Source organism: Macrosteles quadrilineatus, unplaced genomic scaffold (genome assembly GCF_028750875.1).
Source record: "Macrosteles quadrilineatus isolate MER2022 unplaced genomic scaffold, UCM_ALF_1.0 Scaffold_2__2_contigs__length_208266976, whole genome shotgun sequence".
Lineage (NCBI taxonomy): Eukaryota > Metazoa > Arthropoda > Insecta > Hemiptera > Cicadellidae > Macrosteles > Macrosteles quadrilineatus.
In genome coordinates, this window is record NW_026542595.1 from 32,309,324 (window position 1) to 32,330,201 (window position 20,878).

Below are 20,878 nucleotides of genomic sequence, written 5' to 3' on the forward strand. Positions count from 1 at the left end.
TTGATCTCCTTCTTTATGACATCAATATTTCAGGGCCTAATCCAAACAAAGTTTAAGCATTAAAAAACATTGATTGTAAACAAAAAGCTACCAAGATGAATTAAAACTTGTAAAAAAAGGATTTTCCTACCGTTTCCTAAAAAAGTTGAGCAGGAAAATAATTTGCATATCCTTTTTTTACTCGTGTACAGAGCCTCGACATGTATGATACATCGATTGTGTTACTTATCTCTACTAATCTTACTTATTTCATTTCCTATAATCAATGACAAAAACAGAGTAAATAAAATAAGCTCATAATTCTAGAGAGCATTTTTATATTTAACCAGCTGTTAGTTAAAAGAAAATTATATTGCACAAAAGCAAACCTAAGATTACAAAGATTTATTTAAAAAATCCTTTGAACATTCTAGTATTTTACTATGTATATTTAAATAATATGTCATCCTCTTATAACTACTTATCAATGATTAGCATAGTATGATTAGCCATAGTATAAATAAGTCAAACCTTATTATGTCTTTTAATTTTATCAAAATGCTGAATTTGTGTCACATACACGCTAAATGTTTACAGCTGTTACGTTAAGCAAATAATTTTATACCAAAAGCTAGTGTAGAATCATAGCGTCGGCTGCTAGACTTTTTAAAATTTTAAACTTATTTTCTAAAAAACTGAAACTCTAAACTAAAATTATGGCTTTGACATTCCCTAGTTCTCAAAATTATCTTTCTTTCAACACAAAAATCATGAAAATCCGTCAAGTGGTTGATTCAGAATCGTGAAATAAAAAAACCCTGTTACGTTTTAATATTTATCAACAATTTCTATGATTTTTAAAATATTAAATTTCAACCAAGTCGGTAAATTTTTGCAGCACACGTTTCCTTAAATTGCAACTAAAATATTAACAGTAATTAAATTACCCAGCTGATCATAATGTAAACAAATGTTCTTTATAAGGATAGTATGGGAACTTTAAAAGCCACTGGAGCAGAGCCCAAGGGACTTTTTCAAAAATGTAAGGTCGGTTTGCAAATCTACACACCTAGACGAACATTTTGGTATATAATATGTAGGGTTAAATTTTAAAGCCTTATTGGTCACAAAGTTTCATTTAGCGTATAATTAATGTAGATAGATGTAAGGATATCTATTACCAAGGCAAGGAAAGTAATACAGGGACCAGGGAATATGTTTGTATTGCTTTTCAAATAAGATGATAAAACTAAAAGCATAAGTATATAACAACAGATAGGAATGCTGAGTTTCATAGAAGTTGAGTAGGGTTAACATTAACAAGCAACAGGTATAAACTAAAAAAATAACTGTCCACCACACAATGTAGATAATAAAATAAATATCTATGGATAAGAGGAGTTGTATTTGATGAAGTCGTAGAACCTTTAATCCAGAGGGTTAGATCATGCTCAGTGAGTGAGAGAGAATCAGACATACCAGCGAAGCCGCGGCTATTGTCATCCTGGAACGAGAGCAATTGGACAAGACTAGAAGCTCCCTCTTTTAAAATAGCACCACCTATTAGCAGAGTAATAGAATCAACTACTGTGTAGCTGTAACAATCAAGACCACCATCTCGGGACTCTAAAAACAAACTAATATTACCTAATCTTTAAAACACTAAGTTAACATTTTGTATTAATTTTATTTGTTTTAGATTTAAATTAATAAGTTGTTTATAAGTATAAGTAAGAGATGTAATGATTAAAACCATATAAATCTAGTGATACATAGCAACTTAACTAATAGTTTTACTCATCCTTGGTAACGTAATGATGACATTTATAAAATGTTAGCCATTCAATACTTTTAAAATGAATTAATTGTACAATGAGTTTAGAGAGTAATGTAGTAATGATCAATGGCATCTCAGAAGGATAAATGTACAGTACATTGTTCATGTTGTTGTCATTGTTTGTTTTACAAAATATCTAATTTTATTATTTTAATAAGCTGTTTATAAGTGTGTAAAATGGACCTAGCATTTATAAAATTGTATACAAAGAAAATGTAAGGGTTGCATTGTTTTTTTTTTTTTACTAAATTGATATATTTTTAAAGCTTCACTTCAAAGCTTTGAAATGTCATGGAATCTTAAGGAATTTCAAGATTGTGAATAATACAATATATCTTCACAGGGATGAATAAAAGAAGTTTCACATTGATCTGATCATCAGTTTTTTAATGCACAAGAGAACTAGCATACCTACATACATTTAATTTTATGTAAGAATAATCCAAACCCTAGTCCTATTACAAGTTTATCTAAAAAAAGGTACAAACACAATTTATTCATGTAACCTTTATGAGTGTAAATAGTATATAAATATATAGGGAAACGGAGGTTTAGGTTTGTATTGTACCATCATTCCTCGAAAGAAATTATTTAATTTTTATAATAATTTAGTACATACTAACAGCAAGACTTGTATGGTTATAATTTTATTTAAAAGCTAAAAGATGTATTTACAACTCATTGAAAAATGGAATATAGATATTATTTTCTCAATAACCGTGTTACACCGGGCAGAATACTGCTGGTGCCATGTTGAGTCAGCAGCCAGCACGGAATTTTGCTCAATCGACACTGGGAGAATTCAGGCTAGTGGCATGGGCAGTCACTGTACACTTAAGACTAGCTGACACAAACTAATTGGACATGTCCAAATTAATTGATTGTCTGAAATAGGTAAATGGTAACACTTTAATTTGAGTAAAATTGACTTTTAAAATTGAATTGAAAAAAAGGGATTAGAAGCTAGGAAGCCAGTATATCGTACCTCCCTGTAATAATTAACACAGGTATATTTGAATTGAATTAGCCTACATTAAAAGTAAAACCTACATAGTGTTTCACTCAATAACAAAGGAATACTTTTTTGCTAATCTGCATAGCGCATACAACATACAATTGTTCTGCGGTCTAATTTACTTTCTTGCATATTGCTGTGGGAGTACATTTTGGAATAAATGGAATAGAACAATTACATCATAGTTTTTTTCATTGAAAGACATAATAATATTTCTACTCACACGTCATAGGTAGGTACTTATGTTTTAGAAATAATGTCAGAATTATCCAGAGTTTTCTGGAAATAACTAGATTTTTTGTTAACTAACAAAAAATATGTAGTTTATCTTTAAAAAATTAAATAGATTTACATGTTCATATTATGAGTATACTTTGAAAGTATACACTTGAAGACCTGAGCATTTTTTTTATTTCTCTGTTGATTATTTTTTAAGGTTATTATTTATTAATTATTTTTTAGGTTACGTCCTTTTATTTCTTTCATCATACAGGGTTATTCAATAAAAATAGTGCAAAACTAAAAGGTTGGTATGTATGTTTCAGTGATTCCAAACAGCAGATTTTTACAACAATGGAAGGGGCTTGTTTGTAAGTTTGTTTTAACAAAGTTATTACACCAGAAACCCCTTTACAATTCTCTCAACTTGTCTTCACTGTTGAACTGCTAATTTAAATTTATGTTACAAAAGAAACAAATCCGTACACAAGTCAACATTAAAAATAAAAAACAAAGCCTTTGCAAAAACGTTTGATTTGGTCAACTAGGAAAAATGTAATATCAGATGAAAGCTTTTTTGGGAGAAGTACTCCAACATGGGATCACATTCTAAGTCCAGCAGGGGTGGATCCAGGGGAGGAACTGGGGGAACGTTGCCCCCCCCCCCTTACACAATAGAATTTTTTGGTTGAAATCTACAAAATTTATATTTTAAATTAGGCTAATTGAAGTTATATTTATTTTAACAATAGAATATTTTATTTTCCTATTTCAACAGCACAATGAAAAGCTAAAAAAAAAACAAAAAAAAACACAACTTATTATTGGGATATTGTAATTTTATATTTAATGAGAATGAGATAGCTTAACAATCAAAATAGGAATTTTTTTTATTGGATGTGCATTTTTGTTGCAATTTGAATATTTAATGCAAATCTGGGAAGTAATATTTCTAATGAATACATTGAAAAAATCCTAGGCTAAGGCCCGCCGCTAATTGGAGCGAGGCGAAGTGCATGCTAGATGCAGGCGGGAGCGAGGACTTTTTCGTGTCACCGCACATTGAAGCCAGGCGGACAGAGGTTTCCTAGCTTTGGCCTTACTTTTGCGAGTAGAGGAAGACTTATTTACCTTTACTGATTCTGATTGTGAGTTGAATAATTTAGTTTTACTCTATTCACTATTCGAAAAATGTATAAAAAATATTTTTGGAAATGTGATAACATGAAAAAGGATTAAGCCATGGAGTGTATGTTTTGACTACTGAACTGCCAGAGCGGTCTTGTAGAGAATATTATCGTTTAAACGAACAACAGTTTGATGATATCCATAATTTTATTGAAAGTGGGATTAGCAAAAAGGAATGCAATGCTCAACAACATATAGCCATCTGCATTAAATGCTCCATTACTATATCTTTCACTCACAAACCAACGCAGGTACGAGCTTACGAGGTACGAGCGAGTTGCAGGAAAACTGTATTCCAACTACGCCGTGGAGGCCTGACAGAGGCTCAATGTGCGGTGATCCATTTAAACATGGGTATTACAGAATCAGCCACGCCTCCCCTGCACCTAGCCTCGCTCCAATGTGCGGCGGGCCTAAAACTAGCACACACTGCATGAAAATAGCAAGCTTAAGTTAAATAGCCTATCGTAAAATTGTGACTTGTTCCGGCAGATGCAGTTTCTCGCTGTCAGATACTGCAGTCAGTCAGTGTTACCATTGATTGTTTAGGGAAGTTATGGTGTACCAATCCAGTTGGATTTAATTACCTGGAATTTGATTATTCGTATTTCCAAAATGGCCATATTCATTGACGTTTCTTACAATAGCCTTATTTGGAACGCCCATAATGGAATATAAGAATAAGAATATCTTTATTGTCATGAAAGTACATTCTTTAACAACTAGCAAAGCTAGAACAGAATAGATGACATTGTCAATGCAGTAAAAATATCATAATTAAATAGTTACACCTAGCAAGTATCTAGAGAAAAAAAATTAATAAAACCTCACAATAATCATTTTAAGAACATGAATTATCCCTTTACAAGTTGGTTTTCTAAAACTTATCATTTAAAAATGTGTCAACTGACACATTGCAGTGTCAGTAACACAAACAATCCCAACTGACTTTATGTTTAATATAAACATAAAGTCAATAATGCATATTATTAAATAATTTGGGCTTCAGATATTTTTATATAATGACAAATAACACAATCATTTAACAATTAAAAACAATTGAATTATTGCCCTTTTTTTATCACACTTGCCCTTGGATCTAAGACGTCTGTAAATATTCCATCCAGATCACAATTACGAAAGTCCAATGCAAACTAAGGAGGCTGGTGAGAGTAAGAATTATGTAATTTGAATGAAACAGAGAGTGACGGGTGCTGCATGTCTTCATCTAGAATCAGCCTGAGTTGCATTGGAATTTTGAAGAGATGAGAACACCAGATCTAGACAGACCCCAAGGAGATTACTGACTGAATTGATTTGTCTAAGACCATAAGTTGTGGCGAGATCTTTCACATGCCGTGGAGAGATTGATGTAGAATTATCGTTGTCACTTTACCAATCAGTACCTGATATATGACTATAAAGTCATTTTATTGTTAATTATTATTATATTGTTTTTAAGGGGGCAATGTACCCAAAAATACTTTTTCTTTATAAATGGCCTAACAATTTTTATTTATTGATTAAAATGTATCCTAGTGTAAAAATAAAAAGAAAATATGGTATGAGCCCCCCCCCCTTTCTCTTTCGGGCGAAGGGGGGGGGGATTAAAAAAACATACGTGTACGTTTTACAGCATAACTCCTTTTGTATAGCACGTATTCCAATTTTTTAAACTTTGTTTCAAAGCTAATAAATAGCCTTACAAACAGTAGCATGGCTTTTGATATGCTTTTTAAAATAGATATGGGACATTTTATTTTAACTTTTTGACGAAATTCCGTTTATTTTTTCTATAAAAAAAATATGGAAGGAATATGGTTAACAATATGTAAATTTCCATGCTACTGTTTGTGCACAATATATTGAAGAACATACAAAATTTGACTTCTCTAGCTAAAAAAATAAAAAAGTTATGCTGTAAAACGTGAAGGAAAACACTAAAAAAGAAATATGCGGGAAATAACAAAAACACTTTGCTTCGAATAGGCGCCTGAAGCAGAAAAACCAGCTGTGGATGCCTATGATATTTAGTCTAAAAAACTATTTTCAATATTAAAAATACAAAACTAAAGCTTGATACTAGTTCTTAAATAGGTAGTTTAAGAAAAAAAATAGAAACAATTTTTTTTAATGAAGTTTTTTGGTTACATTGCTTCCAAAATAGGTGCCTGAAGCAGAAAAGCCAGCTGTGCGCGCTTATGAAATTTAATCCAAAAAACACATTTTGAATATTAAAAACAAAAATCAATGCTTGATTCTTGTTCCTAAATTATTTAAGAAACAAAAAAATAAATAAAATACCTTTTTTAAAAAATTCAAATTTTTGGGTACATTGCCCCCGTTTTTAAAAACAAACTTACTTGTAAACAAACTAACTTATAGTCCATTAAATGAAATTCTTTATCTAAAGATTTATTTTTATTTTAAAACAAGAAACATGGTGCCAAAACGAAGAACCAGAAATAAGAATAAAGAAAGACAATGTTCTCCATTCAGAGAGGTTAATAAAAAGACAATAATGATTATCATAATGATGAGATGAATAATCAAGACTTACCAATGAACATAAAACCACTGTTAGTTACCAGTGGTAGTGGAATGACAAAGAAGTGGAATTTATGGCGGAAACAATTTCAGTGGTATACTACTGCTGTCAATTTGAACTTTTGAAGAAGAGGATATTTTGGAGAAGATGGAATTGAACTCTTTGAGTCTTGATATTGATGAAAAATCTACTAGCGTGGATAATATAATTGCAAAATTTGATTCATATTTTGAAAAGAAATCAAATGTCATATATGAACGGTTTGGCTTCAACAATCTAAATCAGGGTAAAGGAGAAACTTTTAATGATTTCTTAACAAAAGCGTCTAACCAAGCAAATAAATGCAGACAATACAGTAACAGAACAAAAAATACAACTTAGAATTTGAAGAAGGAGAAAAAGTATTGTATAGAAAAGAACACAGGCAGCTACAGTCGTAAGAAAAGGTCCGGAGCCAAGATCATACCTTATAGAAACTCCAGATGGGAATATTTATCAAAGGAACTCTTGGTTTTTGAAGAAACGATTTTATGACGTTAAAGAACTGGCAGGAGCAAGTAAAGTGAATAAAAGTAAAGCTAGAAACGGAGTTGTTAATTATTATTATATTGTTTTTAAAAACAAACTTAGGCCTACTTGTAAACAAACTAACTTATAGTTCATTAAATGGAATTCTTTATCTAAAGATTTAGTTTTATTTTAAAACAAGAAACAGTACCTGAAAGATTGAAGTCTCCAACCAGAAGTATGTTGTCCCAATTACTAACAGTTGACATTACTTCATCAAAAGTGTTTTAGAAATTGGAGTAAGCACGGGATGGTTGGTTTGGAGGTAATGTATATGCACAGCATAACATGAGTGTAGAGCAGGGGAGATTTATAGAGGCAAAAACACATTCGGTTGAGCAAGAAGTAGTTGTTGGGGTTAGGCACTGCACGGAATAATATTGTGAATCAGAGAACCGCCTCCACACACTTTATTACTAGTATCCAGAGAGCAGTCACATGTATATACATTGATTTAGGCTGCTGAATAACGAACAACCCAAATTGTTAATCAAATGGAGTTATTTATCATCGATCAATAGTTAACTAAAGTGATTTTGCTTGAAATCTCACCAGTAACTGTCGATTTTGACAGGTTTCACCTAGTACTAGGTATTATTTTAAAGTAATTAGCCTATTGTTTCACAATACATATATACATGAATATATTTAGGCCTAAAACGACCTTGGATGGCCCGAGGGCTCGGATAACCAGGGCTGGGATAATCGAGAGTGTACTGTATAAATTAATTAGATGAACTTTAAGGTGAGTTTGATCAAATATGTGTACAAAGAAGTGTAAAAGTGTTAAGCCAACTATAAATTGTTTTCTTTCTGAAAACTGTTAAAAATTACAATAATTAATTGTTAATAAAAAATGATTTTTAGTGTAGTACTTAGTGTGAAGGCACCAACTAATTATAACATTGTGTATTTCCAGATCAATTGAAGACTTACCTCTTTTTCCAACAGGCGTCCTACTGGGAGTAACTGTGACACCATTGCGAGAGGGAAGTTCATTCAACAAAACCTGCTCTTCGGCTGCCCTCGTCCTGTCACTTCCACTCATCCTGCATGCCACATATTGGTATTAGAAGATTATAAAACCTATGCTACTGTTCATTATTTGCTTTAAGTAACATTCAACATAATTGAATGTATTCATGGCTAAATCCCAAGTATTATTTATTTAAAAGACCTTAAGAATTGTAAATCTGTGGTTAAAACCCTTAAGTTACTCACAAACTAGGTTTAACTTAGGTCATCCATAGCTATTTTAGAAACCAAAATTGTAGGTGTTAAAAACTTTAAAACGTGTGATGTATGACATATAAGATTGCAAGTTCCTGTTGCAGAAATCTGCTGACTAAACGAATTTCTATTTGCCTGAGTGGATTTCACTCAAATATTTCCTTAAACGTGTCAGATTTATTCCCTATTCAAATAACATAAGTTTGACGAGTACTTAGGTTTGCTGCTACAGAAAGGGTAATGAGGTGTTTTTTTATTATTAAAATGTTACCCTACAGTTTAGAAACTTGTTTACGACCCTCAATGACACAACAACCTTGATTAGTAGTGCACTTGTCAAATCCCCTTGAAAACCCCATTTTAACACTCATGGTTAACCTCTATAATAGGAATTTTTCTATCCAAACAACCTCAATAAGACACCCTGTTTCCAAATCACGAGGCAACTCAGAATTTCTATGACAAGTCGTTTTGAGAAGTTGACCTTGGTAACTTGACTCTACATAACTGTATGAAACAGTTCCCATGGGAATTCACCAGAACAAATGTTTTGACGGGAACAAAGTCAATTCATTCAGCATAGAACATGTGAAACCCCTAATCCACGTGCACTTACCACCACAACCATTTTTCAGAAAATGATTTATCTTCAAAAGATCAGTAGGCCTAGGTAGCGTGTCTATTCGTTGTGGTCTATGTCTTTAATATATTACTGATTATCCGTTGCTTTATCTCTAGTCAAGTATTTTGTTCTTATATCGACAACTGTACCTGATAGTGCCTTGGACTACAGCCACGTGAGCAAGTTTAAACAAACAAAAAAACAAATGACTATTTTGTTTGGTAATACATATGTAGGCCTACAGTAGTAATGTACCACTAGGGGAACTCGTACAATTTTGCACGTAAATATGTCAACTGCAAATTTTATTGTATAAATAAATGTAGACTATTATGTTATCCGCTTTAGGCTATTTCGTTCACATTAGACTCTCTCCACTCCCCAAAATGATCATATACCAGATAGTATGAACTCCATTTGGACAATATTGTTATTAAATCAATGTTAGGATCATTATTGATGCCTAAATGAGTTTTAAATCTGCAAGAGAAAAGCCGTTTTTTGTAGGGTTGGCCTGGATATTTTCATATTATTGAATTTGAAAAGTTTTACATTTAAATCTGGCTGACATTATTGGTATTTTGAGGCTGCTTTTCAATGTACTCTGGATAGTTCTCCTCAAATATTTGGACTCTTCTGATACATTTAAACCTTTGATATTTTTAATAGGCTAATGTTTGTCTAGTTAGTCCTGATAATCCTAACAAAACCGTTTTTGCTAGTCAAATAATTTTCAAAGGCTCTTTAAGAGTTGTGTAGTTCTTATTAGTATCTATAAGCCTACTTATGACATTAAACTGAATGTCACATTCATCAAGTAACCCGAGTGAAAATCTCCAGTAAAATACAATCATTCAGCTAGGTAGGCCTACATGAGTAACTTGCAAATATTGTAGAAAGTTCTCCAAGAAAAACTTCCAAAAAAGAACAAGCCAATTGCCATTAGATCATTAAAAACGTGAATACGGCTCATATCGGCAAAAAGGATGATTATTTATTGTAGGCCTACAACAAAATAAAATATTCCACCCAATTATCAAAAATACCCCCGCCACAGCAAACCTGCAGACTAAGCGAATTTCCATTTGACTGATTGGATTTACACTGAAATGTCTACTTAAAAATATAGCATTTATTCCCGATTTAAATAGAATTAGTTTAAAAAGTACTTAGGTTTGCTGCATCAGGGAGGGTAAAACTGTTTTTTTTGTAAAATGTTAATAGTTAGTAAGAAATAAAAACATTTTCCAAATTTGATCAAAATATGTTCATAAACAAGCAAACTACAACAGTTTACTCATTCTCCATAAGAATAACATGGGAATTTTAAATTTAAAATTTTTCGGAATTTTCTCCGTAACCATTAGGCGCATAATAACGCTTCAATATACAAAATTATTTGTTTTTTAAGCTCTACAAAATGGTTTGGAAATAAATTGCTAAATTTTATGTTTTTTGGGTCAAAAATGGGAAAACCCTATTTTTACCCCATAAAACCCCCCGTAAACACCCGTTCCCATGGTCCGATCATGCTGGATCGCGAACTCGTTCAAATAAACGTAGGTTTACACGTTTGTACCAAATTTCATCAAAATCGGATCATTTTTGCTCGAGTTATCGTGCTGACGGACACGTATATATATATATACAGGGTGTCCCGGAACTCTCTACCAATATTTTAGGGCATTGATCCTGGGTAAGAAACGTACCTAAATATCATATTTAAATTGTCCGGAAGTCCTTAGTTACTCACACAGCCGCCATTTTGTTTTTTTCCGTTATTAATTTTTTTCTAAAGAATGGTTAAACATACGAAATGGAAACTTTGCACGAACATTTATGACAACGAGACAAAGCTACAAAAAAATTATGAAGATTTTTCAAATTCATAAAACAAAATGGCGGCCATTTAAAATTTTCTTTCTTAAATACCTCAATAACCGTTGATTTTACAAAAATTTTAAATGGCCGCCATTTTGTTTTATGAATTTGAAAAATCGTGATAATTTTTTGGTACCTTTGTCTAGTTGTCATAAATGTTTGTGCAAAGTTTCCATTTCGTATGTTTAACCATTCTTTAGAAAAAAATTAATAACAAAAAAAAACAAAATGGCGGCTGTGTGAGTAACTAAGGACTTCCGGACAGTTTAAATATGATATTTAGTTATGTTTCTTACCCAGGAGCAATGCCCTAAAATATTGGTAGAGAGTTCCGGGACACCCTGTATATATTTTATATATATATATATATATATATACAGAAGACTCTTGATAATTCGAAATTGGTGGGCCAAGCATATACATTTGAACTATCAAGAGTTTTGAATTATCAAGAGTTCGATTTATCGGGAGAAAAATAAACCATTCAAATTACAGAGAGTTCATTTGTTTAATACATACAAAGGTACAGCACGTTACAATAAAACATCATACAGTATTTTAGTACACTTTTAAACAATCACCGGCTTATTTTTCAGTTACTGTAATTGCAAAGAAATCTGTTATTTAGCGCTATATATTTCGCCAAATAGCTGAACTATCAGCTGTCGACAACTACGTTTGTGCTCAAGGAGATGTCGCGCAATCTAGTGATTGGATTGCCAACTTAGAAAAACAAGTCAGCGAACTAACTCAGACTACTGCTCTAACTAAACAAACATCAAAACGTCCAACACTAGCCTACCATGGGAACAGGATGTACTGTACTGTATAGTTTCCTGTTATAACAGGAAGAGATCACTTCTAACTATAGAGTGTTTTTTCGACGAAACTTCGAATTACAGCATGACTTCGAATTATTGTAGAGTGTTAACCGACGAAACTTCGAATTACTGAGTTACTTCGAATTATAGAGTGTTTTTCCGACGAAACTTCGAATTACTGCGTGTTGCAAATTGACCTGCCCTCTATTTGGACTTTGAAATACCGAGTGTATCAAAATGCATGGTAAAAATTTGAAATATTGAGAGATTCTCTAGGGACTGAGCCTTCATTTTGAATTATCGAAAGTTTTGAATTATCAAGTGTTTGAATTACCAAGAGTGGACTGTATATATATATGAATTTGAACGGATGGTGTTTTTGGCCTCTAGGGACCTCAAAACGAAAAAAAATCGGTCCCGCGTCCAGGTCTTACCATGAGTACTACGGTAATAGCTTATTCCCTATATGGGAAATTCGCTAACATATGTTTGACAATAGTTTTTTTCCAATGTAATTTCTAAATTCAGGAGACCGGTGCTCATAGAAATACTATAGAACGTATTTGGAGGGAGGGCAAAAATCCCTCGCTACGGTATTCGAAAGATTCAGGAGCTTTTCCTCGGGGATTTAGCCAAGTACCAATTTAAGAAACAGTAGGCCTATACACTGCTGGAGCGGATGCACCATGTCTTCATACCCTCCTGAGTATTGATTGTGTGACTAACTATTGTTGTTTATTTAAGTTATGTATTAACTTGGGCTAAAAAGTGAAAAGGCATGATGAGGCATTTTGAAGTGTTCAGAGACATAAAGTTCTTGACACACCATCCCTTCACAGCAGAAGACTATCCTGGAGCCCATAGAAGTTATCGATAGATTTGATGGCTGAATACAGCTTGATGTCGTCAGAGAACAAGAGGTGCTTGACGTGAATGACTCTGGAGATGTTGTTAATAAAGATATTGAAAAGTACAGGACCGAGATGTGAGCCCTGGAGGACACCAGATGTAGCAGAGATTGGTGACCTGTGTGTTTGTAGCGATACACCACTGGGGCATAGTGAGGTGGGGGTGTTCATAATCCTTGGTTTAGACATAAACCTCGAATTATCGGATTGGGCGAATCTTTTAGCTAAGTGGTTGTTAGTGTATCCTATGAACATGCAGGTCACCAATGGCCGTTTTGCTAATTGCTACTGCTTGTTAAAATGACCTTTCTCTCTATATCCCTTAGAGATGTCAGTAAATGCCGATATATATCGTCGCATAGCACTCGAATGGGTTAAAAGAACAACTAGCCTATGTCATGTGTCTAGGCCTACAGTAGGCTATATTTGGTAGCCAGTTAAGTTATTTAAGTTAGTAGTGCCTCAGTAAGTTAATTGGGTACAGTTTCTTAACTGGACTAGCCTACCTATATGCTAATATCGATTGAAACTATCGAATTTAAAATATTTATTTATACATGCCAACGGCTTAGCCAATACATAGATGAAAAACAAGCTGAACAATAATTCAATACTTAATAGAATACAATAAATAATATGACAATGAATAAAGTTAAGAAAGACTATGATATAACAATAATAAATATAACAAAGAGCAAATACAGCAATAAAAAATATTTATCAAAGAATATATATATAACAATAGAAGGCATCGAGTAACTCTGTTGAACAGCCTGAGGATTTTTGCCAGAGGACTGTGAAAGTCATATGTGGTGCCTCAGAAACGACGCCCGAATAGGTCCCTGGATCTTGTTATGGTAGGGATTCTAATGTCTATTTCTGATAGCAGCTCTGGACAGCATATATGAGCTTTAGTCCAGGATCTGAAGGGGGTTGAGCATGCATGAAAAGGGTAACGCAATTTCATTTCTGATTGTTGTTATAGGCACTATAGTGATCACGAAAACGCATGTTGTCGCCCCCCAGCGTAGTCGACATCCCGAGGGGGAGGGGGGCAATATGGTGGGGGGGCCGTTTACTAAAACGCCTATAGTCCAGTCAATAAAGAGGTTGTAGAGGACATGGAGAGGGGGAAATTTTTTTTCTGCGGGAATGTGTTCGGGGTAGTTAGAAGATAAAAATACCAAAAGTCCCCGCCCCTGGCCCTGCTGCTTCAGCGGGGGGAGGGGGGGAAAGACCCCATTTTTTAGTTTTTTGCTTCTAGACTGAAAACCGTGCATCGTACGGAAAAAATGTAAATTATAAAAAGAAAGATGATGAAATTCTCTACAAGAATGGTCATATTCATTTCTTCCGTATATGCATTGGTTTAAAAGATATTCTCAAAATAATATAAAAATGCCTTAATAAATTGATTTTTCAAGCGTTTTTTGTCAAATAAGTTTATATAATCCATTAGCCTGTTGTTGTTTCACATCAATCACGATAGAAAACAGGTTTTTGAACACTAACCTATGTAATATAATATATTAATCGTATATATTGTGTTAAAAATCGTTTATATAAATTTAAATAAGTTATGTATATTTGTCATGGAAACAAGTAATTTTGGCATAATTATTACACTAAAAATTGAAAAGATTATGTTTGTAGCTATATTTGTCCAGGTTTATTTATATCAATTACCAACACCAAGACTTAATACTATTGTTCATGGTCACTCCATAATTTAATTCTTGTTCATCAGACACAATATCTGCCATCGATGTGAGAGTGCAGTGTATATATTCTTCATCATCCTCATTTATCAGAATTGTCATTCTATTTAAACGGCCCCCTTAGCAGTTCTGGCATGACGGCCAACGAGGAACATTTAATGGACATTTCATTGCATGTACAATGTACATCTTTCATTGCTACAATCTTAAGTATATTTGCAAAAAACAAGCCCAATATTTCTCGTGGGTTAGGTGGTTCATTGGTTAAAACTGGGAATAGATTACCTTTTTTGCGCTCCCAATTCCACATTTCTGAGGGTAGTTAGTTTTCCAAACAGAGTTGTCCTTGATTAAATTATACAAATGATTAAATGTAAAATTTTTCTAAATTGACAGCAATTTTTGAAAATCACCCACTCTTCCTTGAAACTAAAGACATCATGCCAATAGCATCTGGGGTTGTAGGAGATGAATCCGTTAACTGTAACGATGCTGTATTACGTAGTCTGCGAGTAATTTATCAAATTGTAATCATTTGCAGACAACAAGCTGTCACGGGAAAATATGGCTCTCCCTTTGTCGTCTGTGAGTTCAACCATCGATAATGATTAAAACGTTGCAGCAAAACCTTTAATTATGTTTCAAAGGATTTGTATAAGTTAAAAAAGTTATCAAGATTTAAAGGATTGTTAACGATTTGAACTTGCTCCATTTCCCTTTATTTAATGAGAGTGGTATGAGTAAAGACCAAATAACAAAACCAAACAACAACGGTTTTAACAACTTTTAATTTGGTTATCGATGGGGTATTTCTCGCGCATAAGGTTATATGGCAAAGGGGATCTTCAGTGTCTGAGATATGTGATGGATACGTGAGGTACGTGGATAGGATACCTATTACCTTGTAAGGTAATGCATTGTTGTTTTTGACGGATATAGCAATTCAGAAAACAGCACGAAGATGGCAGACCAAGAAAGACACTATAGATTGAAAAAGTCAGTAGCAGTGGCAGTCTCAGGATTTAATTTCCGGGGGGGGGGGGCTCCGGTGGTTAACTCCCCCCCCCCCCCCCGGTAAAAAATGTATAATTTAAAGCACACAATAACGTATTTTTATTTGCATCTGGGCTCTAAAATATCTTCAAGCTAATAGTATTTATGTTAGCTAATAAAATATTTTGGAGAGGATATATACCTACCACCCCCCCCCCCCCCCCCCCCCCCAAGAGACCGCCACTGGTCAGTAGATATTAATTTGAACAGAGACCACCGAAATTATAGAAACCAGGAACAGTTAATCCCTAAACCAAGTTTTTTGCAAATGTACTAAACATTATAACAGTGCCAGATGTGCAATTTGTGCATGCAAGAAAATGTCCGATACAGTAATTGTTCTCCGTTTTGCCGGAGCTGCTAAGGGAACTTTTTACATGAAATGCTTATTCTGATGAATGAGGAAGATGAAGAATATACAGGCCTACACCGAATTCTCACTTCGATAGCCAATATTGAGTCCAATCAACAAGAATTGAATGATGGATATGTCCTAGATGGTGGTTTTCAGTTCCAGATGGCACCAGTTTTTGGGACAGAAGTCGGACCCTCTCGTCCCAAGTGAGCCAGACCATGAACAATAATATTAAGTCTTGGTTTTGGTAATTGATATAAATAAACCTGGACAAATATAGCTACAAACATAATCTTTTTCATTTTTAGTGTAATAATAATATGCCAAAATTACTTTTTTCCATGACAAATATACATAACTTATTTAAATTTATATAAACGATTTTTAACACAATACGTACGATTGATATATTATATTACATAGGTTAGTGTTCAAAAACCTGTTTTCTATCGTGATTGATGTGAAACAACAACAGGCTAATGGATTATATAAACTTATTTGACAAAAAACGCGTGAAAAATCAATTTATTAAGGAATTTTTATATTATTTTGAGAATATCTTTTAAACCAATGCATATACGGAAGAAATAAATATGACCATTCTTGTAGAGAATTTCATCATCTTTCTTTTTATAATTTACATTTTTTCCGTACGATGCACGGTTTTCAGTCTAGAAGCAAAAAACTAAAAAATGGGGTCTTTCCCCCCCTCCCCCCGCTGAAGCAGCAGGGCCAGGGGCGGGGACTTTTGGTATTTTTATCTTCTAACTACCCCGAACACATTCCCGCAGAAAAAAAATTTCCCCCTCTCCATGTCCTCTACACCCCCCTTTTGAGCATTCATTGACTGGACTACTATAACTCGAGAACTATTCTAGGTAGAACATCGCAATAAACGTCAATTTACTCATAAAATTATGATCTTTAAAAATGTTAATGTAGTGAAATTGGTATCTTTGTTGGTTTTTTTAGTTATTTTAAATTGAAGCTAAAATCTTCAATTTACAAGGTAAAAATGGGTTTTTCTCATTTTTGACCCTAATAACCAAACAATTTGCAATTTATTTCTTAAACCATTTTGTAGAGCTTAAAAAAATAAATGATTTAATATAGCAAAGGGCTGTTGTATGCCTAACGGTTATGGAGATAATTAAAAAAAAAAAACTTAAATTCAAAATTCCCATGTTATTCTTACGGAGAATAAAAAAAACGGTTGTTGTTTGCTTATATATGGATATATTATAATCAAATTTGGCAATTTTGTTTATTACATACTAAGCTATCAACATTTCAATAAAAACTCACCTCAATACCTTCCCTGTAGCAGCAAACCTAGGTACTCATTAAAATTAATTTTATTTAAATAGGAAATAAAGCTGACAGTTTTCAGGGAATATTTGAGTATAATTTTGCCGGATTCCTGGAATGATGGAAGGTTAATGTTGAGCATTTTCCAGGATTGATTTCCATCTTGTTGACTTTGCACCAGGCAAAGACACTGTCAAGGTATATTTGAAGGGTTGTGATGGGGGCAGTAATTTTTTATGTCACTGTGATCACAAGATTTAGAAAGGGGAACGACATACCCATGCTTAAAGGCTGCAGGAAATAAATGCCTTCGGCCAAGGACTGATTGAATAATAATTGCAAGGGCTCAGCTAGCAGATCGCAGCTGAAGCGCAACAATGAAGGTTGTATGTTGTCGGGGCCTGCACCCTTTGAACCTCAGCGAGAGACTAACACTGCAGATGGTATTCACTGAGTAAAAGTCAAAAGAGGGGATTGTGTCTGATGCAGTAGAGGAACCGATCCCAGATGCTTCACAAATAGTTCACATTTTTCCTGTTCATCCTCGGTAAAATATCCATCCAGATGCATGTTATGTGGCATTCCCGAAGATTTCCCGGTAGACTTAACATGACTCCAGAAGGCACGGGGATTTGTAGGAATACTAGACTCCACTGCACATATGTAGCTAGCATAACATGCTCTTGAGATGTCCTTACACCGACGACGAAGGAGGGAGAAATGATTATAAAAAGTCATACAAGGATTTTGCTTAAGTTATACCTCTTATAGGATATTTTCTTCTCTATTGTAAGTTTTATTAGTTCCCAGGAAAACCATCTAGGGAAACGGAAAACACCCATCCTCTTGCTGGGACTAGATTGAAGAGCAGCGCACCTAAGGAGCGAGGTGAATTGGTCAAATTGTTGTTCACATCCACCAAAGAATATATGAAGTCCATCGGACAGCTGGCAATTAACGCGAGAGCGGCTTGCAGATTACATTTTCTAATTTTGATAATATTGATCAATAATCAATATTTTTAACTAGGCCAATATCAATTATAAAATTTAACTGTGATAACCTAACCTAAGTATAACGAAACTTGCTGATAAGGGAAAAATCGAGTACCACCTAAAGGTTTACTAATCGAATCAATAGTTTCAATCGATATTAGCATAGCCCAGTTAAGAAACTGTACCCAATACAGTTAAAATTCAACAAAAGGTAATGGAATTAAAAGGCAAACAAAAAAAGTCTTACGAAATACGAATTATTGACCTAGCACTGAAAGGCTTAAATAAGTTTAACTGATGATTAGGGCCTCTTAAATAAAAAACAAGGCCTAATATTTATAAAATAATGGATTAACTTACCTGAAGATTCTTAAGGAGCAGCCTGTGTATGTAGACAAAATAAAAATTCGCCAACTTCACTAAAAACTTGAAATAGGCTACTGCACAGCAAAGTAATGATTAAGTTAATGAAGACTTTAAAGCACAAGTACCGTAATCAAAATTATGGGCGGTCAGCTGACAGCTATCACTCAAATCAAATCATCTTATCTAAACACGCTTGAAACACAGGGTAAGATAAAGTACAATTTTACATAACATCAACTAACAGACAACGAAGGTCTAGGACCAATGCCGAGCCGAATAGCCGAATGCCGATAAGAAGAAGGCGCCGAAGGCGGTTGGTTGGTTGCGGACGCGGTTTGCTTTGCTTGCGGGCGGTTTTGTAGTTAGAGACAGAAGAGCAGAGATGGTCTAAGCGTGGGGTCCCAGTTTATCGACATCCCAAAAGATCGACACTGAAATAGTCCCACTTTGTCGACAACTCAAAATGTCGACAGTGTCGGTAATATGGGATGTCTGTAAAGTGGGATGTCGGTTATGTGGGATGTCTGTTATGTGGGACGGTTGTGTAAATTTTCCCACTTTATCGACACGCAAAATGTCGACAAGCAAAACAGATCGACAAAGAGCGGGAGATTCAAATTGAAGGTGAACAGCTCTTGCTGAACAGATCGGTTGAGTATAATGAGAGTCGTTCTTTTTTTTAACTCCGAACGACTTCTATTCACGGCGCTTGCAGCTTGCAGTCTCCTTCAAATTTGTCAATGCTATCTCAACTATCTTGTGTATATAATATGTGTTCTGCCGTTTGAAGGCTTAAAATAATTTGACATTTATTTGTCGCACTTGTATTATGATTTATTAACAGTTTTTTTCGTGTAAGAAGGTAGTTAAAACTTGCTACCTAGGCCAAACTTTGCTAGAGGATGATTATGGTATCCATCAAAGTTTTTTCAATCATACATTGATTTGAAATATATAATGACATAGTAGGGGTGTACATAGTTTTTTCATTTAACTTGCTAGCTTAGTGTTAAAACAGATTAATCCAAATAACAAATTTACGTTGTTCATTGTTACACTTTGAAATATTAAATGAGTTGTAGTACATTTGTATCAGCAACTTACACCGGAAATGAGGAAATTAAAAAACTGCGTTAATTTGCCTAAACAAACTGCAGATGCTTTGATTCTTTTGTTAACCTTTCCATTGCCAATATCCCTAGTAGCACAAATATGTATTTTATAAATATTTTATATATTTAAAGTTGTATTTGATAGAACCTCGAATAAAATATAAATATAATATATCTTTAATAATAGTTTGATATATTCAAATATATATTTAAAATATTACCAAAAAGCAATGCAAAATATAAATTAAATATAAGTTTTGAATATATAAAATATATTCATAATATATATTGATAAAACAAGTATAGAATCTATAATATACATATTTTATATGTATATTTTTCCTATTAAATATTTAAAAAAAAATATGTGTTGAGAATATTTTAAATATATATATAAAATATTTTTGAAACTATATTATATATTTAAATTATTTATAAATATATTTTGAAACACGTCAGATATTTTTTATTAATAAAATAATATTATATTTGTAGAATATATATCCTATAATCTTTTATAATTAACAAATAAATAATTTGCATCTTTTTGTTTTTCATAGTGTCTATCAATTTATACATGCATTTTTTGTATGATAATTGCTATTGTGAAAGCGTTAAAATTAAGTTAATAATAATAAGTACTCTGAATGGTGTCACTCTATCATACACGTAAAGAAAAAAATAGCATATAGTTAAGAGGCAGTATACATGTTTGACAGCTACATTCGGGTCAAACGAAAAAAGCGTTGATGGGGTTTTTTTTTATTGCAATATGTGACAATGAATGTGATCATAGAAATCTCGAATGATTGGCTAGAAAAGGGTGCTAGTGACTGGCGACCTTTTAAGAAACTAATTACGGTTGTAGATGACGTTCTAAAAATAATTATTTGATTTACATATGCCATAAATTACATAATATTTGTCATAGTATTTAAATTAATTTTTGTAGTTTACTGTATTTGTATTCGTGGAGACTACTCACTATTCACTACAGCACTATTCAACTCAACTACTTGATGCCAAAACATATTAACAGAATCATATTATACTGTAGTATCAAAAATATTTCAAGTATTGCAACCATTGCAACTGAGGGCCACTCTTTCACCATTTGAAAACTAAGGCTAACAACAGTCACAAGTAGCTCAGAGGT

General features: G+C 33.3%; 1 protein-coding gene across 2 annotated transcripts in view; it reads right to left on the minus strand.

Moving 5' to 3' along the window:
- Window positions 1-18,868, minus strand: part of LOC128986125 (equilibrative nucleoside transporter 1) — a 57,619-nt gene extending 38,751 nt beyond the window's left edge. The window contains exons 1-3 of one of the 2 annotated variants that reach the window (XM_054406276.1): window positions 18,605-18,868; window positions 8,290-8,402; window positions 1,459-1,539 (exon numbers count right to left, since the gene is read on the minus strand). In XM_054406276.1, the coding sequence (XP_054262251.1) occupies window positions 1,459-1,539; window positions 8,290-8,401 (193 nt within the window). In that variant the 5' untranslated portion in view covers window position 8,402; window positions 18,605-18,868. The remainder of the gene's footprint in view (window positions 1-1,458; window positions 1,540-8,289; window positions 8,403-18,604) is intronic. The other variant, XM_054406277.1, reaches the window with a different exon arrangement.
- Window positions 18,869-20,878: the final 2,010 nt, after the last annotated feature.